Genomic DNA, 19,473 nt, shown 5'->3' on the forward strand with positions numbered 1-19,473 from the left:
ACAATGAGTCATCTCAATTGCTCTCAAGGCAACTCTTCTTATAATCACTCTAAGGGCTTGGCTACACTTACAATTTGCAGCGCTGGGAGTTACAGCGCTGGTCATGCAGCTGTGTAGGGCCAGCGCTGGAGTGTGGCCACACTGACAGCTACCAGCGCTGCAGTGTGGCCACACTTGCAGCACTTTCCAGCGCTGTATTGAGAGGTGCATTGTGGGCAGCTATCCCACAGAGCACCTCGTCCCATTTTGGCGCTGAGTATTGTGGGAAGGGGAAGGAAGTGTGCGGGTCATTCCGCTTCCTGTGTGCCAACGCCCCGTGGTGCATCGCTTCACATCCCAGCATTCACTCTTTCCGGCAGCGTTTGGCGCCATTGTGAGTGTCTTTCTGTTTTACTCTCTGTGTGAATCGCGATTTCTGTGGCAAATGGAGCCCCAGCTGCTGAGGACTGTGCTGAGGAGTGTCGCCAGCACAACACGTTTGGCAGTCGAGCTATTCCTTCAGCTCCAAAGTGACAGTGAGGAGTCTGACGATGATATCGATATCGATTCTCCTGCCGCATGTGACACCAAAGTGCTTGTGGCATTCACGGAAATGCTCAGCACCATTGAACGCCGCTTTTGGGCTCGTGAGACAAGCAGTGAGTGGTGGGATCACATCGTCATGGAAGTCTGGGATGACGAGCAGTGGCTGCAGAACTTTCGTATGAGAAAAGCCACTTTCATGGGACTGTGTGCTGAGCTCGCCCCCACTCTGCGGCGCAAGGACACAAGATTGAGAGCTGCCCTGATGGTGGAAAAGCGGGTGGCTATTGCAATCTGGAAGCTGGCAACTCCAGACAGCTACCAGTTGGTCGGGAACCAGTTTGGTGTGGGAAAGTCGACCGTGGGAATCGTTTTGATGCAAGTTTGCAAGGCAATTAATCGCATCCTGCTAAGAAAGACCGTGACTCTGGGGAGCGTGCAGGACATTGTGGATGGCTTTGCACAAATGGGTTTCCCTAACTGTGGAGGGGCGATAGATGGGACGCATATTCCTATTCTGCCCCCCCCCCACCTGGCATCAGAGTACGTTAATCGTAAGGGGTATTTCTCTATGGTTCTCCAGGCGCTTGTGGATCACCGCGGGCGTTTCATTGACATTTACACAGGCTGGCCTGGAAAGGTGCATGATGCACGCATCTTTCGGAACAGTGGCCTGTTCAGGAAGATGCAGGCAGGGACTTTTTTCCCAGACAGGAAGATCACAGTAGGGGATGTCGAAATGCCCACTGTGATCCTTGGAGAACCCCGCGTACCCGTTACTGCCTTGGCTCATGAAACCCTATACAGGGAAGCTTGACAGGAGCAAGGACCGGTTCAACTACAGGCTGAGCCGGTGCAGAATGACTGTGGAGTGTGCTTTTGGGCGTTTAAAAGCCCGCTGGAGATGTCTGTATGGGAAGCTAGACTTGGGGGAAAGCAGCATCCCCGCGGTTATATGCGCTACTGTACCCTCCATAATATTTGTGAAGGGAAGGGTGAAACATTCAGTGAGGCATGGACCACCGAGGTTCAAGTCCTGGAGGCTGAATATGCACAGCCAGAGAGCAGGGCTAATAGAGAGGCCCAGCACAGGGCTACAAGGATTAGGGATGCCTTGAGGGAAGAATTTGAGGCTGAAAGCCAACAGTAATGTTTGCTGCCTTGCATGGGAGTGAATTGCACTGCTTACACTGTTATTCTATTATCCATAATAATAATATGATTTGCAGTGCCTCTTTCTTTACTGGGCTAAGGTATCTTTCACTATCTGCTATAATAAAGACTGTTTTCAAAGCCAAGAATTGTTTTATTGAAAAGAAAAAAACTTCCTTGACAGACAGACAGACACACAACATTTCATGAACACAAGAGGGCAGGGGTGTGGGTTGGTGAACTGTACAGTCACAAGTTTGCATATGTCCTGTCTGGATTGCTGTTTAATGAATCCTGCACTTCAGGGTGCATATACTGCATGGTGATGGGGGTTGAATGCAGAGGGTAAGGGTGGTAGGTATCAGGGCTGGTTGGTGAACGACAGGTGTTGGAGGCAGCTGGTGGTGGTAAGAACCTGGATGCTGGGGAAAGGTGGTTTGAGCTGACATTGGGGCACAAGGCAAAAAGGACGGGGCGGGTGGGGGAGTAGCACGGTAGTGCTCTGCTTGCATGGCAACGAGTGACTCTATAGAGTCCGCTTGGCGCGACAGGATGCTTAGCAGCCGCTCCGTGCTTTTCCTCTTGGCCACTGCATTTCTCTGCCGGTTCCTGCTTTCCCTCTGGCGGATCTTGCTTTCTTTCTCTCTCCACTCCTTCAAGTCTTTACTCTCTCGAGCAGAGTGATGAAGAACAGTTTTCAGCATGTCCTCTTTGCTCTTTCGGGGATTTTTTCTCAAATTTTGAAGCCTCTGTGATGTTGAACATCTGGGCAGTCCAGTAGTCAAGGTCACTGTAGAAACACAGAAATGACAACATTTAACACGGGCAGCATTGTATCCACTATCTCCAGACATGAATTGTTACACTGAGGGAGTTCTCACTTTAGCATTCTTTTCCCCACACGCATAACACAACAGAAGCCACGAAATGGTGAGTGAGGGGTGCTTGAGTGCTTGAGTGATAGAGGGGAGCTGGTTGCTTCGGGTAATCTGGAGTGCTAGAGGGGTTGAGTGAAGATGCAGATGCAGGGGTGATCTTATCTCCCTATCTCTTCACTAAAGAGTCTCCCAACATTTTTCACAGGACTTAATCCTGGAAGATGTTTCCCTACTGCGAGTCACTAGGGAACAGCGGGAGGCTCTTTTAGAGCAATGTGGATTCCGCCCGGGACCCTATGCGGCTTGCCTGTGTTCAGAAATGGTCCCCCCACCACTGGCAGCAGAGTGGCGCGGACGCGTCACCGTCACTGGGACAAGGGACACAGTGGCTCTGCCTATAAACCTGCGCAGGCATATTGCCCACGCTCTGGATGAAGCTTTTGCTGAGATAACTGAAGCAGATTACCGCGACGTGATAGACCACATCAACGGGCTATTCCACATCTAGAGGCTGGCATGCATGCAGCCATAACCCCCCTTCCTCTCCAGAAACATTTCCACCCAGAAAATAAAAGCCGCTTACCGGTAACCCGCTCCTCTGCTTGTCCTTCTGCAACTGCTGGCTGCTGCGATTGGGTACTTTCCTCCTGGCTTGAGAAGAGCTCCTGGCTGCATGCCTCCAGGGACTCTGCGGTGTCTTCCCCCATCCCAGGAGCTTCACTCGCGGTTTCCTCTCCCCCCCCCCCCGCCGCCTCCTCCGCCTCCTCCTCCTGTCCCCCAGCCTGCTCAGAAGTGTCCATCGTTGTCCTGGGATTGGCAGTGGGTCACCCCAAGTATCTCGTCCATCTCCCTGTAAAAACGGCAGGTCGTGGGGGCAGCTCCGGATCGTTGATTCCCCTCTCGGGCTTTGTAATAGGCACTCCGCAGCTCTTTAACTTTCACCCTGCATTGTAGTGCGTCCCGATCATGGCCCCTATCCAGCATGGCCCTTGATATCTGCTCAAAGATATCGTAATTCCTACGGCCGGAGCGCAGCTGTGCCTGAACAGATTCCTCACCCCAAACACTGATGAGGTCCTGCAATTCACCAGTGCTCCATGCTGGGGCTCGTTTGCCGCGTGGAGGCATGGTCACCTGTAACTGATTAACTGATTGCACTCCACACCTGGCTGCAGCAAACAGGAAGGAGATTTTTAAATTTCCCGGGGCATTTAAAGGGCGGGTCACCTGAGGCAAGAGCAGTAGAGTGCAAACTGATGTGCAGAGTGGCTGAACAGGAATTCTGGGATAACTCCTTATTCCCTGGAGGACAATTAAAGCGCTGGTGAGTGTCCACACCTGCTGAGCAGCGCTGGATCACCAGCGCTGCACTCCTTATACCCCTGCCGGGATGGGTTTTCAGCCAGCGCTGCAACCAGGGAGTTGCAGCGCTGGTTGTGCCCTGCAAGTGTGGACGGGGTGTTGTTGCAGCGCTGGAAAGCCTCCACCAGCGCTGCAACTTGTAAGTGTAGCCAAGCCCTAACATTAGGAGATGCACTTAAACATTCATAACAGAAATAGAGCTTTATTATCATGATACCGTAAGAAGAGTCAATTCAGTTCCAGGATCAGCTCAAGCCTTCTGATATAGGAAGGGGGAGAGCGTGACACAGTAAAACTTTGTGCTTTGGTATCAGTGCCTAGGTGGCCTGGGCTTATCAGTAGATCTTCTACCACTCACCAACCTGTCCCTGACAGTCAGTGGAGCCCTGGTCCAGGGCTGGCCTACTTCCTTTTGCCTGTGGGTGCTACTTCTCTTCCTGTTGCTGAAGGGGTTAGGGAGACTGTCGCTCCTCCCACAGTTCCACTAGGGTCTCGGGACTGAAGAGTAAGCAAACAGTGGAGGTACTGTACATCAGTGGTTCTCAAAGCTGGTCCACCGCTTGTTCAGGAAAAGCCCTTGGCGGGCCAGGCTGGTTTGTTTACCTGCTGGATCCACAGGTTCAGCCAATTGCGGCTCCCATTGGCCGCAGTTCGCCGCTCCAGGCCAGTGGGAAGCAGTGGCCAGCACATCCCTTGGCCCGCGACACTTCCTGCAGCCCCCATTGGCCTGGAGCAGCAAACCACGCCGCAATCGGGCGAACCTACGGATGCGGCAGGTAAACAAACCGGCCCGGCCGGCAGGATCTTTCCCTGAACAAGCGGCGGACGGGCTTTGAGAACCACTGCTGTATATAACGCATCTAGAGCTTCAGAAAGACGGCTGACCTGGCACCTTTCATCTTCAGCAACAATTCTTAGAAAGGCAACTGCCCCCTCTTTGCTCTCACAGCCCAAGCCCAGCCACAAGAGCAAGTGAAGATAGCTGTTGATGATCTTTTCTGTGGAGGAGAGGATGGTCTCCAGCTCTATCTGCTTTCAGTTATGGGCGAAGGGGCTAAAGCTGAGAGAACAGAGTGGCAGTCAAACAATAAGAGAAGAGCTGAGTTGCAATCTTTCTAAAGGCTTCCCTTCTCCAGCATACCAATTAGCCACAATGTGGTGTGCATTAGTTGGCTATTGGTGCATGCCTAATTATTAGTGATTATATCAAAAGCACAACTTACACAAGCTGTCTTACTACTGTCTTAATAATATACAGTTGATAAGTATGCATACTAGACCGACTAAGCAAACCAACCCAGTAGCTAATCTCAGACCCCTGAAATTGTTACTTAGAAATTCTACTCACCTAGGGGGCAGCACAGGCTCTGTCCAAGAAGTGCCTGTTGGATCTGAATGTTCAGATTCCTACAAGAACACAAAAATGTGATTTTAGTTTATGTAAGAGACATTAACAGGTTACTGTTTAAAAAGATGCCTTTCTTATTTAAATTATACTAAACAAAGAAGAACTTCAAATCAGAGGCCAAAGGAAGTCCATCAACAGGAACTTTTTAGGGCAATGCTGTATAAGAATATATTAATAGGAGCCATGGGATGAATTTAAGAAGGGGAAAATTTAGGCTGAATAGCAGGAAAGTTGTAAATATGATAAATCTTAGCTTGAGGGATAATATTTCTCTCTCAAAAAATGTGGTGGGAGCACCGTCACACTGCGGACATATAAAAAGTAGACTGAACAATGCACTAGAAAAAATATTGTATGGAAGAAACCTTCACTGTCAGGGGATGGACTAGATCAGAATTGTGTTGTCTCTTGCAGTTACTTGACTCTTCTACATTCTCTTTCAGACAATGGCTCTCTTTGTCATGCAGCTAATTGGGTGATCATTTCTTCTTATTAATAATTATTGGTATTACCATAGTGTGTAGGACCCCTAGTCATGGACCAGGACCTCATTGTCCTAGGTGTTTTATAAACACATCATAAAGACACACACTCTGCCACAAAGAGCTTACAATCTAAGTGTAAGACAACAGACAAGAGAGGGATCCAGACAGATGGGGGAATACAAGAAAACCATGAGTCTATTAATATTGGTCAGCATGATGGTCAGCCTAACGGTTGTCAAGTTTTTTGTAGACATCACGGCAAATGAGAGTTTCAAGGAGGGATTTGAAGGAGAATAATGAGTTCGTTTTGCAGGTGTTTATGGGGAGCTACTGCAAAGTGTGAGGGGCAGCATAAGAGAAGCACTTGTTTGAAAATTTATCAAATGGGTGATGGAGGCTAGCATCATGGCCTGATTGAAGGCAGGAGTTGACTTTTCAATACTGAATGAAAGATGATAGGTAGGGTGGGGATAGGTGGTGAAGGGCCTTGAAAGTGAAGACAAGTAGCTTAGATTTGATAGGATAGAGAAGGGGGTGCCTGAGGAGGGATGCAAAGAGAGGGATGACACAGTCAAAGCAATGGGCTAGGAAAGTGATTTTGCAGCAGCATTCTCAATGGATATGAGCAGTGCAAGACTGTATTTGTCAAGGCCAGAAAGAAGGATGTTGCAGCAATTAAGATGTGAAATGGTGAGAGCCTGGACAAGAGTTTTAGCTGTGTGGATGAATATGAAAGGCCATATCTTAGAGACATTATGCAGAAAGAATCTGCAAGACTTAGACATAGCCTGGATGTGAGCACCTCAAAGGAGGTCTGAGCTGAAGATGACTACCCAAGTTATGGGCCTGAGTGACAGGCGAGATAGTGGTATTACCCACAGTGATCAAGAAAGGGGGCTTGGGTGGGGGGAGATTAAGAGCTCTGTTTTAGCCATATTGAGCTTGGCAGCTAGACATCCATGAGGAGATGTCAGAGAGACAGGCCAAGATTTTAGTTTGGACAGAAGGAGACAGATCTGGAGTAGAGAGGTAGCTCTGTGAGTTGTCAGCATAGAAATGGTAGTTGAATTAGTGTTGGTGGATGAGATTACCCAGAAATAAGGTATGAAGGGAGAAGAGAAGGAAACCAAGAACAGAGCCCCGTGGAGCCCTCATGGAAAGCCAGAGGGGGGATCCACTGAAGGAGCAATTAAGAAAAGACCAAGTCACAGGAGCCAAGTGAGAACAAATTATCAAGAAGAGCCTGGTCCACTGTGTTGACTGGTAGGTCAAGAAGGATGACGATGGAGTAGTGGTTTTGAGCCCTGACTAGGAAGAAGTGTTTAGAAACTTTGGTGAGAGCAGTTTCAGTGGAGTGCAAGGCGTGGAAGCTGGATTGGAGAGAGTCTAGGCAGGAACTGGGGGAGAGGAGCGCCAGACTGTGATTGTAAGTAATGCATTCAGTGATCTTAGAGATGAAAGGGAGAAGGGGGGCAGTAATTGGAGAGGCAGGTGGGATCAAGCGTGGGTTGTTTTTTTAAGAGAGGAGAGACTAAACCATGCTTGTATTGTGAAGAGAAACATCCAGAAGCGATTGAGAGGTTAAGGAGAAGAGTAAGGGAGGGGATGAGAGTAGGCATGAAGAAAATCAGGAGATGAGATGGAGTCTCTCAGGCAAGTGGAGGGGTTAGAGGAAGAGAGCGGATAAGAAACTTCTGAATCTATGACAATGGAGAAGAGAATCAAAGCAAGGGGAAGAGAAGGCAAGACATTGCTTTTTATTTTGCCTTTCTAAGCCACGTCCTTTGACAGATTACTCAGTGCTAAAGAAATCTCTGTAATTTGAGGGTTTGTATCTTTGCTATAATGGCCTACGATGCTTTGCAGTCATTCACAGGGGTGCAGGAATTCCATGCCTGATGGTGCTCTGTCTGCTGTTTCTTGTTCAGGCAAAGCGTTCATATGCGCCTTTTGGTTTCATCTCTTCTGCTTGTTGTTTTAGCTGATTTCTCTTCCATTTTTGCCATCAAAACTATAGATTTAGACTTTTTTCCCCTGCATTTTCAAAGTTTTTCCTCAAATAAATCTGAGTGAAAGGGGTCACAGCTCGTGGGGTGTGCAGAATCCCCATTTCCACAGCTTTGTGGGACGTACTAGTATCTCCTGCTACTAGCACGTCACTGATCATGAGTGAAAAGTAGAGGAGATGCATTTGAGAATAAACTATTGTTCTCAGGCTCTGGATAAACTAGTGGAAAATGTCTATATAATACAGCCAGAGGTGAGAAAAGGGTGCTGTCAAGTTCCCCTTTATCATCGGAAACAATTTTTTTCCTCTCAGACTGGCATATAGACAGAGAGGAGCCTCCTTTCTGAAGACAGAGGATGCACTTTCAGAGGGCTATGTGGGAATTTGGCCTTGTCAGTCCTATCAGTTTAATGCCCTCTGCAAGACTTTGAAAGTTTACCCCAGGGAGCATGACTACAACTACTAAAGTATAGAAAACAAAAGATAAACATGATCAAAGCATAACAAAGTGTAAATCTAAATCAACCAAGTGTTTTCCAGCACTGACAACAATCTAAATGATGTAGCCTGATTAAAAAATAAAATATGGAAGAAAAACATATGAAATGCCTTATAATTGTGAGTAACATTCTCACTCCCCAAATGACTTATTTCACAATGAGCAATTTGTTACAAGAGACTGTTTGTTTTGCTAACCAAAAGGATGTATTACAGATACAACTTACCCCTTTTCTTGTTTGTTTGGCATTACTAGGCTTTCCAGCAACAATCCCAGAGGTGTTCCCAATTGGTTTTTCGGCAGGAAGAGGTGGAGGGATATGTGGAACTTCATTTAAAGCTGGAAAAGTATTAAATTGTAAATCGAATAAGTTCTTTGTAGGGACCAAAAGGGAGTGTAAAAAAAAACAGATATTAACAATCAAAATGGATTCCCCAACACCTCTTTGTGAACACAACTCCTTTAGCCTGTGCAGGTAGGATATGAACAGGAGTACTGGAAAATACGGAGGACATGCATAGGACACGTCCCCATTTTGCAGAAAATTGTAGGAGTACTTTCCTTATTGCGTAACCGATCTTCCTTTAAATCCAAGGACACTGGCTTTTTCCTCAGCTGTTCAAGTACAGTGAGGTTAGGGCAGTCTGGACAGAGTCTAGTGTGGTAGAAGAGAGAGAGCAGGAGTGAAGAGAGGCAGGTATGGTTGGAGGGATTCATCTCTAGTCCATCAATAAAAGCCACTAAAAAGAATTTAATGAGTCCACACCATTGGCTTTAAATGCACTCTCTGACTGAAATCTGTTAAATGTTTGCATAAATTCTGCCAATATACTTATCCATAATGCGTCTGTATGGACTGGGACATTTTTCAACCTATTTTACAAATGACGCACCCAACAAAGTCTGAGGCACTTCTTTAAACCTGCTGGGCTTCTACCCATGCTCAGAACCATGTAAAAAATGCTTATTGTCAGCCTAGACAGTCTAAACATTTAAAATCTTTTAAAAATTATTTTTAAAAAGACCAAGTGAAAAGTTACCATCCAGATGAAGGCCTAGAGTCTTATCTTATGAATCAGCTGCTCGCTGTATGAAAGGAGCTCTTAGGAGAGAATGTGGGGTTATTTTATTTAGCATAGAACATTTATTTGTATCTCAGTGACCTGAAAGTCTGGATTGGAATTTAAAACAAACAAACAAAAAAACCCAAAGGTGAATCCATCCATTAGACCAGTGGTTCTCAAAGTCGGTCTGCCACTTGTACAGGGAAATCCCCTGGCTGCCTGGGCCAGTTTGTTTACCTACCACGTCTGCAGGTTCGGCCCATCGCGGTTCCCATTGGCCACAGTTCACCGTTCCAGGCCAATGGGGGCTGCCAGCACATCCCTCGGCCCGCACCGCTTCCCACAGCCCCCATTGGCCTGGAGCAGCAAACCCATGGCCAGTGGGAGCCACAATCAGCCGAACCTGTGGATGTGGCAGGTAAACCGGCCTGGCCCAGCCCGCCAGAGGCTTTCCCTGGACAAGCGGCAGACCAACTTTGAGAACCACTGCCTTAGACACTGAGTATTTGGAGACTGAGCCAAGAAGAGGTAAGTTAATAAAGCTTTCTTGCTTATCTAAGCCAGTGTGATGGGGACTAAAAGAAGGATTAACTGCAAGAGAGAAATCTCTTCTTAACATTCCTCACTGATTTAAAAAGAGCATTAGAGATTTATTTTTACACACCACTTTCAAATCCTGATACAGATACAGATGGCCTAGTTTTCTGCTCACATCCCTTCCACAAACAATATTGCCAAATCAGAAGACAGATGATGTTTTCATCTCTGTTTCTTTTCAGGTTTTACACTTGTGGGGAGCAGCTTTAACTCCCAATTGGACCTCTACAGAAGCTCAGTTACTGGGAGTTGCTGAAAGGAGGTGCTGAATCAGTAAGTTCCTAAGCACCTGGCCCTTTCCTTTTTTATTTTGACAGTGCTATTCATTTGTTGCGCTGTGTTGGCTTCCTACAGGAGCCATCTCCCTCCATAGCAAGTGGGGCTGAGGTCACCTTGAACCACTCCTGCCTGATCTTTTCTGGTGGCAGGGCACTCCAACGAGGTTTAGTCCAGCCCAATCTCTTCATGATGACAAGGCCTTTGTGTAGCTACAACTGAGTCAGACTGAAACCCATGACAGCCTAGGGTTTGTTTGGATTTTTTTGTCTCCTTCTTCTGAAGCATCAGGGATGACCACGGCTGTAGATGGGTCACTGGACGGGGTGGGCTCCGAGGTGATACTGAGAATTCTCTCTTCCGGGAGCATGGCTGGCTGGTTCTTGTTCACATGTTCAAAGTCTAATTGATCATCATATGTGAGGTCAGGAAGGAATTTTCTCTCAGGTCAGACTGGCAAGGATCTTGGGGAGAGGGAGGGAAGGGGTTTGCCTTTCTCTGCAGCATGTGGGCACAGGACATTTGCCAGGGTTATCTGGGTATTATCTCACTAAATCAATTCTCTGACATTGGTGCTCCTCAGTCCCTCCTGTTCTTTCCCCGTGGCACATAACAGTTTAGTCTCCTGAAGGCTGTAATATGTCGTTCCAAATTTGGTTGTTGGGCTTGGCATAGGGGTGGCTGAGTAGCATTGGTGGCCTGGTCAGAATGGATGATCTGGTGGTCCCTTTTGGCCTTAAGCTCTATGATTCTAAGGCTACATCTACACTATGAGCTAGGGGTGTGATTCCCAGCTCACGTATACATATAAGTAGCAGTATAGCCTGGGTAGTGGCAGCGGAGGCATGGCTTAGCTATGCTGAGTATGTATTCACCAGCTTCAGGTGGGTTTGTACTTGGCATGGTAAGTCGTGCCTCTGCTACTGCTACCTGTGCTACCGCAGCCACACTGCTACTTATACTCGTGGATATACTCAAGGAGAGCTAGCACGAGCATGTGTATATGAGCAGGGGAAAATCACACTCCTAGCTCACAGTGTGGACGTAGCCTTAGGTTTTGCAACAGCTCACATTTGACAATAGGGATAATTGGCTCCACTCTGGGATCTGAAGAGCTTCAGAGGCCACTCTGCTTACTGGGAACCCCACTTTCCCCCTTTAGCTCCATCTCTTTCCTAGTTGCAGTATCTCGCTGAGTGGCTCTTCACACCCCTCTACCAACTGACAGAACATGACTGAAGCCCCTTGAGGGCAGTTCAGTTGCCGCAAGAGAGCAGCAACAGACTGTATTATTTGTCTTGCAGCTAAAGAAGAAAAAATCTGTCTGGACATGCATATTAACAATTGAGACCTGGGAATTACATTGGGAAGGTGGAACACACCTATCTGCCTTCATTAGACAGGCTCTTACAGCTGAGGGTACATGTGACTGTGCAAACCAAAAAGGTTATTACAAATTTTGATATATAGATATATATATTTTTTTTTACAACTTTTCTCTTTATTTTTCTAACTATTTCCACCGTACTCCTTACCTAAAAAGCTAGAATTTCAGTAGAAAATTAAACACTCTTCAGGAAGTAGTGATGTTAATGTAAGGAGAGGCTAAAACACTACCAGCGGGACACTCTGCTACTACAAATTTGACACAGTGTAGAGGTATGTGGGTTTTGAGATGCTTTTAATAATCTCCTCTTGGGTTATTTCTCTCTTCTGCTTGTACTTTTGGGCGCATCTACTAGGGATGTGATGATTCCTCTGTTTTGGGAAGCAACCCCAGGGTGAAAATTTGTAGTTTACTAAATCTGAATCTTGGCAACATGCAATAAAGCACTCAATAGATTGAAGATTTCAACACCAATGTTTCTCCTCTGCAGCTTTCCAGCTTTGAGAGAGCTAATCAGTGCCAGTTCTTGGTGGCATGGGTTGGGAGATGGAAGACATTGTGGTTAATGGTCAAGATGGGACCAAAATGCCACATTTGGTATCCAAGGGTTGTGGTGCTATTTTTTTTTAAAATTTCTAAAAACACCAGCAAAATGCCAGTACTTGAACAGCTGTCGATTTTAGAGACAAAATGATTTCATCCCTATCAATATTAAGCAATGAAGTCATGTTTACATCTTTCTAGAAAACTAATGAACAGTTTAATACAAAAGGTGTGAGCTTCAATAGGAGTGTCTACATTTGGTAGAGAAACTAATTTAGCACCTTTGTATTAAACTATTCTTTAATTATAGTTTTCTAGAAAGATGTAAACATGACTTCACTGTTTAATATTGACAGGGATGAAATTATTTTGGCTAAGATTTTTCTAGCTGTTAATGTAACTAGCTGTAGGTAATTCAGTATTTCAGTAGTGAATTCTGATGAAATGATTTCTTTATTGAACTCTATCTGAAAACTTCAGATAAGAAATAAAAGTGTGAAGGACTTACATTTCCCTGGTTTAGATGGGATTCTGATCACAGTAGGCTTTCGTGCTATAGCTGGTTGAACTGTCTGTTCCTTTGCAGGCTCATTTTTGGAGGGGAATTGAAAGGGATCTAATGAAAAAACACAATTTATTTAGCATGTATTTGTTAAACACACACCTTGACAGACACTTCATTCATTATTAACCAACTTTATACTTCATGACTAAGGGAAAAATCACCATCTCAGTATTGAGAGACAATAAATATAGAGCAGGGGTCGGCAACCTTTCGGAAGTGGTGTGCCGAGTCTTCATTCATTCACTCTAATTTAAGGTTTTGCGTGCCAGTCATACATTGTAATGTTTTTAGAAGGTCTCTTTCTTGAAGTCTAGAATATATAACTAAACTATTGTTGTATGTAAAGTAAATATGGTTTTTAAAATGTTTAAGAAGCTTCATTTAAAATTAAATTAAAATGCAAAGCCCCCCAGAGCAGTGGCCAGACCCAGGCAGTGTGAGTGCCACTGAAAATCAGCTCGCGTGCCACCTTCGGCACATGTGCCATAGGTTGCCTACCCCTGATATAGAGCTAATGAAAGCAGATTACTCTGCCCTTAGTAAATAATGTACTTTTTTTCTAAATGTGCACTCAGAAGAGATTCAAAGATGAGTTAACTTAAACCATGTTCTAGATCAGTGGTTCTCAAACTATTGTACTGGTGACCCCTTTCACATAGCAAACCTCTGAGTGCAACCCCCCGTTGTAAATTAAAAACACTTGTTTATATATTTAACACCATTAGAAATGCTGGATGCAAAGCAGGGTTTTGGGTGGAGGCTGACAGCTTGCGACCCCTCCCATGTAATAACCTCACGACCCCTGAGGGTTCCCGACCCCCATTTTGAGAACCCCTGTTCTAAATGCTTTTCAGGACTATTCAAATCATAGTCCAACAGCAATTGCTCCTCTGGATAACAATGATTTGGGAAGTCAGTACAGCTTTAGGGAAATATGTTCCAAAGCAGTTGCTCTGATATGCATACATAGCTGTGAATGTATCTGTAAGAGAGCTAAGTCATCACACAGAAGAATAAAGACCTACCGAAAACAAGCAACATATTCCATTGCAAATATTAGGCTCTGGTTACAAAGTCCTTTTGGTGCCCCCTCCATCTCTTAATAAGTGGCTAAGTCAGGTTTTCCTTGAAATTTGTGTTGCTTTTTTACAGATCATAATCCTGAAGTAATGGGGAAGGCTTGTCTTGTGGTTAAAACATAAGACTAGAGTCAGAGCTGGGTTCTATACCTGGCTATGTGACAGACATGCCTGGGTGACCCTGGGCAAATCACTCAACCTCTCTGGAGGTTCTCCATCTGTTTCTCCATCTGTAAAATGGGATTACTTTCCATGCTTAATAGGAAGTTAACACTTAATTGATTATGGTTTATGAATTGTTCAGATACCATGCAGAAGGCGGTCATAGAAATATATTGGGATAAACAAATAAGTCCTATTCCGGCAGGACTCCTATTGCCTCCATGCCAAGGAGCATGTATCTATTTTAGATCCACTCCATATTATCAAGTACTATATCTTCCTCTGGCAGTATCTATCCCCATACACTAAGATGCCAACAATTACTGCACCATAATTGCACAAGATGGAAATGGGAGATGTATTCTGACCAACAAATTCACCATGACTCCCATCCACCATTCACACAGAAGCCCCTGCAAATCAGCACTGATCTCATGTGGTGGCCGTTTCAGATGTGTGCTAGCTAGCCAAGATGTTATTGAGTATCAGATGCACTTAAATAAGGAAGCACAGTGGGTGTTCCTTTAAATTCTCCAGTTTCTTCTTTTCACTGAAGGCAAGAAAGGACAAAATAGAATTAAAGGAAATGCACTCTGCACAAAATGACAGCCTCCCTGGGGTAAAATATAAAATCACTTCTTTAAGTTAACTGTTCAGAATTTATGTTAATAAAAGACTGTGGGAGGACAGCATTTCTTATAAAAAATAGTAAGTAACAGAATCTGATGCCGTTTACCAAGAAACTGAAATATTTGCTACTTGGAGATTTAAATTAGAGTTTTTAAACATAAAAAAATATAATGTTTGCCTCTGAATGGTCTTGTTAAAAATCACATTTTCATTTAAATGCTTTCAAATTTGGATTATGGATAGGGAGGGAGAGGAGGTATATTCTAACTACATCATTCCATTAAAAATAGGCCCAATTAAGATAATTTCACTTAGAGAATATCCCTATGGTAGTGTAGCCAGTTTATATATTAGAGTTGAACAGGTCACTCAACCCCCCCCCCCTCCCCCCAATATATACTGTTTTGTACTGTGCATTTCATACAAATATCTACATCCACACACTGAGCCGTCTTTGTAAACGGGCATTTTGTTGAGGTCACTAAGAAGGATTTTTCAAAAGCTGTATATTGACACCCCAACCCTGCAAAGATATATGCAGAGTTAAGTCAAATGGGACTACTCATCCACTTAAAGTGAAGCTCATGCCTGCATTTTTATAGAATGGGGACATAGATTGTAACAAGCCCCTAGTTGTCAACAGTTTCCATTTTTCTCTCTCCACCCCCTTTAACAATATTTAGTGCTGTTCTAGAGAGACTGCTCTACACAGGTAACCCCAGAGAAAAAGTCACCATTAAATCTTCATCTGTGTGGTATTCGTCACAAGGTTAAGCACAACATTTACTGAAACATGAATTTTCCACTCATTATCTTATGTTCAATAATACTATTGTCACCACATAATTAGTTTCAACTTCATTAACTTGTTTGTGTCATTTCTTTCCCCAGAGTTGTGTTAGTGAAAATTGTCTGGTAAACTACTATGCTGCTTTGTGTAATGGGACTGACAGCATATGGATATTTTTAAAGGTATTTAACAACAATTGGGCGTGGTTTGAGCATGATTCAGGAAAGTGTGAAAATAGAAAATACATTCACAACTCCAGTAAATTAATCTTCTAGGGCATTCTTCATAACAGATAACACCAATATCAATAGACTGCTATCATTTCTTTTTAATAATCCTTTTATATTATTTTCACAGCCTGTATTTTCCTGAGTCTGACTTTTCTGTGACTGCAAATAAAAGAGTTTATTTTATAACCTCCGTTTGATAACATATTTCCCTACATATGTGCTTAAGTTAGGGAAAATGCAGTGTGCACCTGACTATCATATATATATTTTCTCTTGGTTCTACTGGCTTAGAGGAGACAGACATATTTCATCCAGCCCCATTTTACCATCTTTCATCCACACCAAAAAATAAAGGGATGATGTAGCAGATATTTGCCTTTATTTAGGGGAAGATGGTGGCTATCTTTCTGAAGCTGTTATTGTTAGTCCATAGCTAGGAGACAATAAGATGAGTGATCTGTTTTATGTTCCTTTCTTCTAAGAAAAGTAAAAGATGTGGCAGATATCTCAACAAAAATGGGGGGACCTCCAAACAGGTAGGTCGAGGAAAGTGAGAAATGTAATATTTATTATGTATTTTGAAAAAGCCACCCTGTTTTGACTAAGTCCTGCAAATAGTGCTCTCAGTACATCCAAGAATGACATAATAGCCCTAGGAAGGCTGATTTGTTGGCATCATAACATGCATTACCATTACAGAAGTATGCACTGTGTCTACTTGAAATGTTTGATTATATATTAAATAAGCTACTAGACTGAGACAGACAAAAAATCAAGATGGCTATCTGGGTCGTCTAGGATTAGTCTACCCTCTTTAAAAACCACAGAGAGGTTTATTAAAATCTCATCTCGGTGAAACCACTTCACAGCCTGAGTAGAATCATGCCTAGCCACGCTTAAGTGGAGACTTTCAAGGATAAACCTAGATGCTGCTGGAAATATGGTAGGAGATTCAATAGACAGGATTCCAAACCAAAATGGAACCAATACTGAACCAACACTAATATGGTGATAGGTGGTACAGTGATAATGGAAATACTACCTGGTGGATATGTTAAACAAAAAGGGCCTGACTGCTCAGACATTACAAATTCTCCCTATTTGCAAGATTTGAGGTATTAACATAGGTATCCTGACTAATTCCAGCTTGGTTAATCACATTCTGCCTACCTCGAATTTTCCCTGTATTTTGATTTGGAGAAGTTAATTGTTTGTTTTTGTTTTTAAAAACCATTCCTGTCATCTAATGGGTGCATAGTCCACACTAGCCTTTCACTGGTGGGTGAGTGACCCCTAACATACATTGTTCTCACTGTGCTTTGCAATCCTCCAGCATGATAGGTGCTATGGGCATGTTCTGCCCACACCTCTCCCCACAATGGTTGCAGGTGAAAACCACAGTGGAATCCAGTGCAGTTCAGCTGTGCAGGAGGCAGGATTTCAGGAGCTCACATTTCATCAGGATCAACTCCAAAGGCTGTTCTGGAATATACCGGTATGACCACCCTCTTTCCAAATGCTTTTGTTGCTTTGCGCATACTTCTAACACTTCCTGTAACAGTTGCCAGTGGAGAATGCAGCTTCTCCAAGCTGAAGTTAATAAAAAAAACAAAACAAAAAAACTACGCTCCACAATGACACAGGAGAGGCTGATCAGCCTTGCAACCATCTCAACAGAGCATGAGCTGGCCCAGACTATGGACCTTCAGCAGGAAGCAGTTCAAATCTTTGCAACCAAGAAGGCTGGAAAGCACCACTTTGATTATTCAAAGACATAAAAATGCCAGTGTTTACTATGCAGACAAGAAAAGTTACATTTGCTGTTCAGGGGGTTGAAAGTAAAGTGTTACTTAAAATTTTTGAACAAGGCATTTTAAGCTGTTAGTTCTCCTTTATTGGGGTAGGTAGCAGAGCAGTACCATGAGAGGAGTAGAACAGGAAGAAGGCAGAATTGAGACCTTTCAAAGTTTTGGCCCAAGTGAAGGGGCATGGAGGTGTCATTTGAACTCCCCGCCTCAGGTGCCAAATTGTTGTGGGCCGGCCCTGGTCAAAGAAAGTTTAGGCTGCATTGGGACTCAGGAGTTGGCATCAAGGCTCTGCCTCCTATATGGCCTTGGGAAAGTTGCTTGGGGCTTGTTTTTGATAAGTACTGAACATCCAATGCCTTCAGCTGAAGTTGCGGGTGCTGAGCACTCTTAAAAGTCAGGACTTTAAGCTTTCTGTACCTCAATTCATGAGGATTAAACACCTCTCTACCTCACAGGGGTGCTATGAGGATAAATTCATTAATGTTTATATTAGTTTTTAGCAAGCCAGTTGAATGGCTGTGATGCCACAGAATCTGTTTCATCATTTGTGCTTACATTTGTGTTTGACTTTCTCTTTCTGTAGAACAGTTTGCTGTGTTATATTTGCGGCAGGTCTAACTAAAGTAGTGATGTATCTGTGCAGTGCTAATTCATAGGTCTAAGCACCACACAAGCATATTTTAGCTGCATTTCATAAATATTATGTTTCTGTACATTATAATTTGTGATGTAAAACTGTTCTTTTACAAACAAGTGGTAAGTGCTGTATCCCAAGCACCACCTACTAAAGCCCTTTCTTCTGTTCTAGGGTTGCCATAGCAACAAGTGTGAAGCCCTGGCATTTTGCTATGTCATTATTAATTACAAATGCAAAGGTCGGGAGAATTGGGAGCAGATTATAGCTGCTCTTTATGCCTTTAAAAAGCATTTTACTGTGGATTCATCTTGCTAACCTAAAGCTGTTCCTATGGGAACATGGAAAGCACCTAATGTTAGTGTAATATGTCACCATATTTTTTACCGCACAATTGCTTTTCTTGTGGATCCTTTGTCATGTCATAGTGCTGTCAATAGTAACAAGAGACGGGGCACGATTCTGATCTCACCAACACCTAGGCAACTTTACTGATTTCACTGGTGTTAATCCTGATTTACACTGATGTTAAGTGAGACCACAGGCAAATCCTTTTGTCTTCTGCAGATAAGAGGTAGGGTGAGCAAACAAGCCTACTTCCCACATTAACAAAATAATTACCATCGGAGGAGAAGTCAGACAACTAAAGTCTGGTTCTTCTATACTTAATTTTTGAGTTTGTAAAAAACACCTTGAAAAATTGAACCTAGTATTCTTTTCATATGTGTCCATAGGATGACTGTAAGCTATCAGAAAGGTGAACAGAGTGGTAATCTTCTTTTCTGGTGGAGAGTTAATTTTTCTGGCAATTCTCTGTGTTAGCACAGGATTTCTGATTCAATATTTATTTAATTTCTCTTGGATCGGTGGGGCAATCTGTAATGTATGTATGAGTGAGGGATGAACAAGCACTCAAAGAAGAAAAGACGGTTACTCACTTTCTTGTAGCTGTTGTTCTTCAAGATGTGTTGTTCACATCCATTCCAATACCCTTCTTCCCCTCTGTTGGAGTAGCTGGCAAGAAGGAAGTGAACGGGGGTTGGGTCGGCAGGGTCATATATTGAGTGCCATGAGGGCGTCACTCCAGGTGGCTCCCTGGCTGACCCGACGGGAGCTGCTAAGGGAAAAAGTTTCTGACGACAGTGCACGTGGTGCGCGCACACCTGATTGGAATGGACGTGAATGACACCTCTCGAAGAACAACACTTACAAGAAGGTGAGTAACCGTCTTTTCTGTTTTCTTTGTATTGGATCCCTAAATGTAAGAATTCTGCCTGACTGCTTGTCAGCTGGAATCCAGAGTATTTATATTTGTTTGTTTCCTTTAACCACTGAAGTACAAGTTTTACTTTGAGTGTTTGGAAAAAAGTCTTATGTTCTGCTTTGCACTGCAG

At 44.0% G+C, this 19,473-nt stretch overlaps 1 protein-coding gene across 4 annotated transcripts in view; it reads right to left on the reverse strand.

The window, feature by feature from the left end:
- The window catches only part of SH3D19 (SH3 domain containing 19), a 124,618-nt gene that overhangs the window by 20,888 nt on the left and 84,257 nt on the right, over positions 1-19,473 (reverse strand). For all 4 annotated transcript variants that reach the window (XM_039540988.1, XM_039540991.1, XM_039540990.1 and 1 more), the window contains exons 8-10: positions 12,690-12,797; positions 8,541-8,653; positions 5,263-5,321 (exon numbers count right to left, since the gene is read on the reverse strand). In XM_039540988.1, coding sequence (XP_039396922.1) covers positions 5,263-5,321; positions 8,541-8,653; positions 12,690-12,797 — 280 coding nt within the window. The remainder of the gene's footprint in view (positions 1-5,262; positions 5,322-8,540; positions 8,654-12,689; positions 12,798-19,473) is intronic.

This window comes from Mauremys reevesii, linkage group 5, assembly GCF_016161935.1.
Source record: "Mauremys reevesii isolate NIE-2019 linkage group 5, ASM1616193v1, whole genome shotgun sequence".
In the NCBI taxonomy this organism is placed as follows: Eukaryota; Metazoa; Chordata; order Testudines; family Geoemydidae; genus Mauremys; species Mauremys reevesii.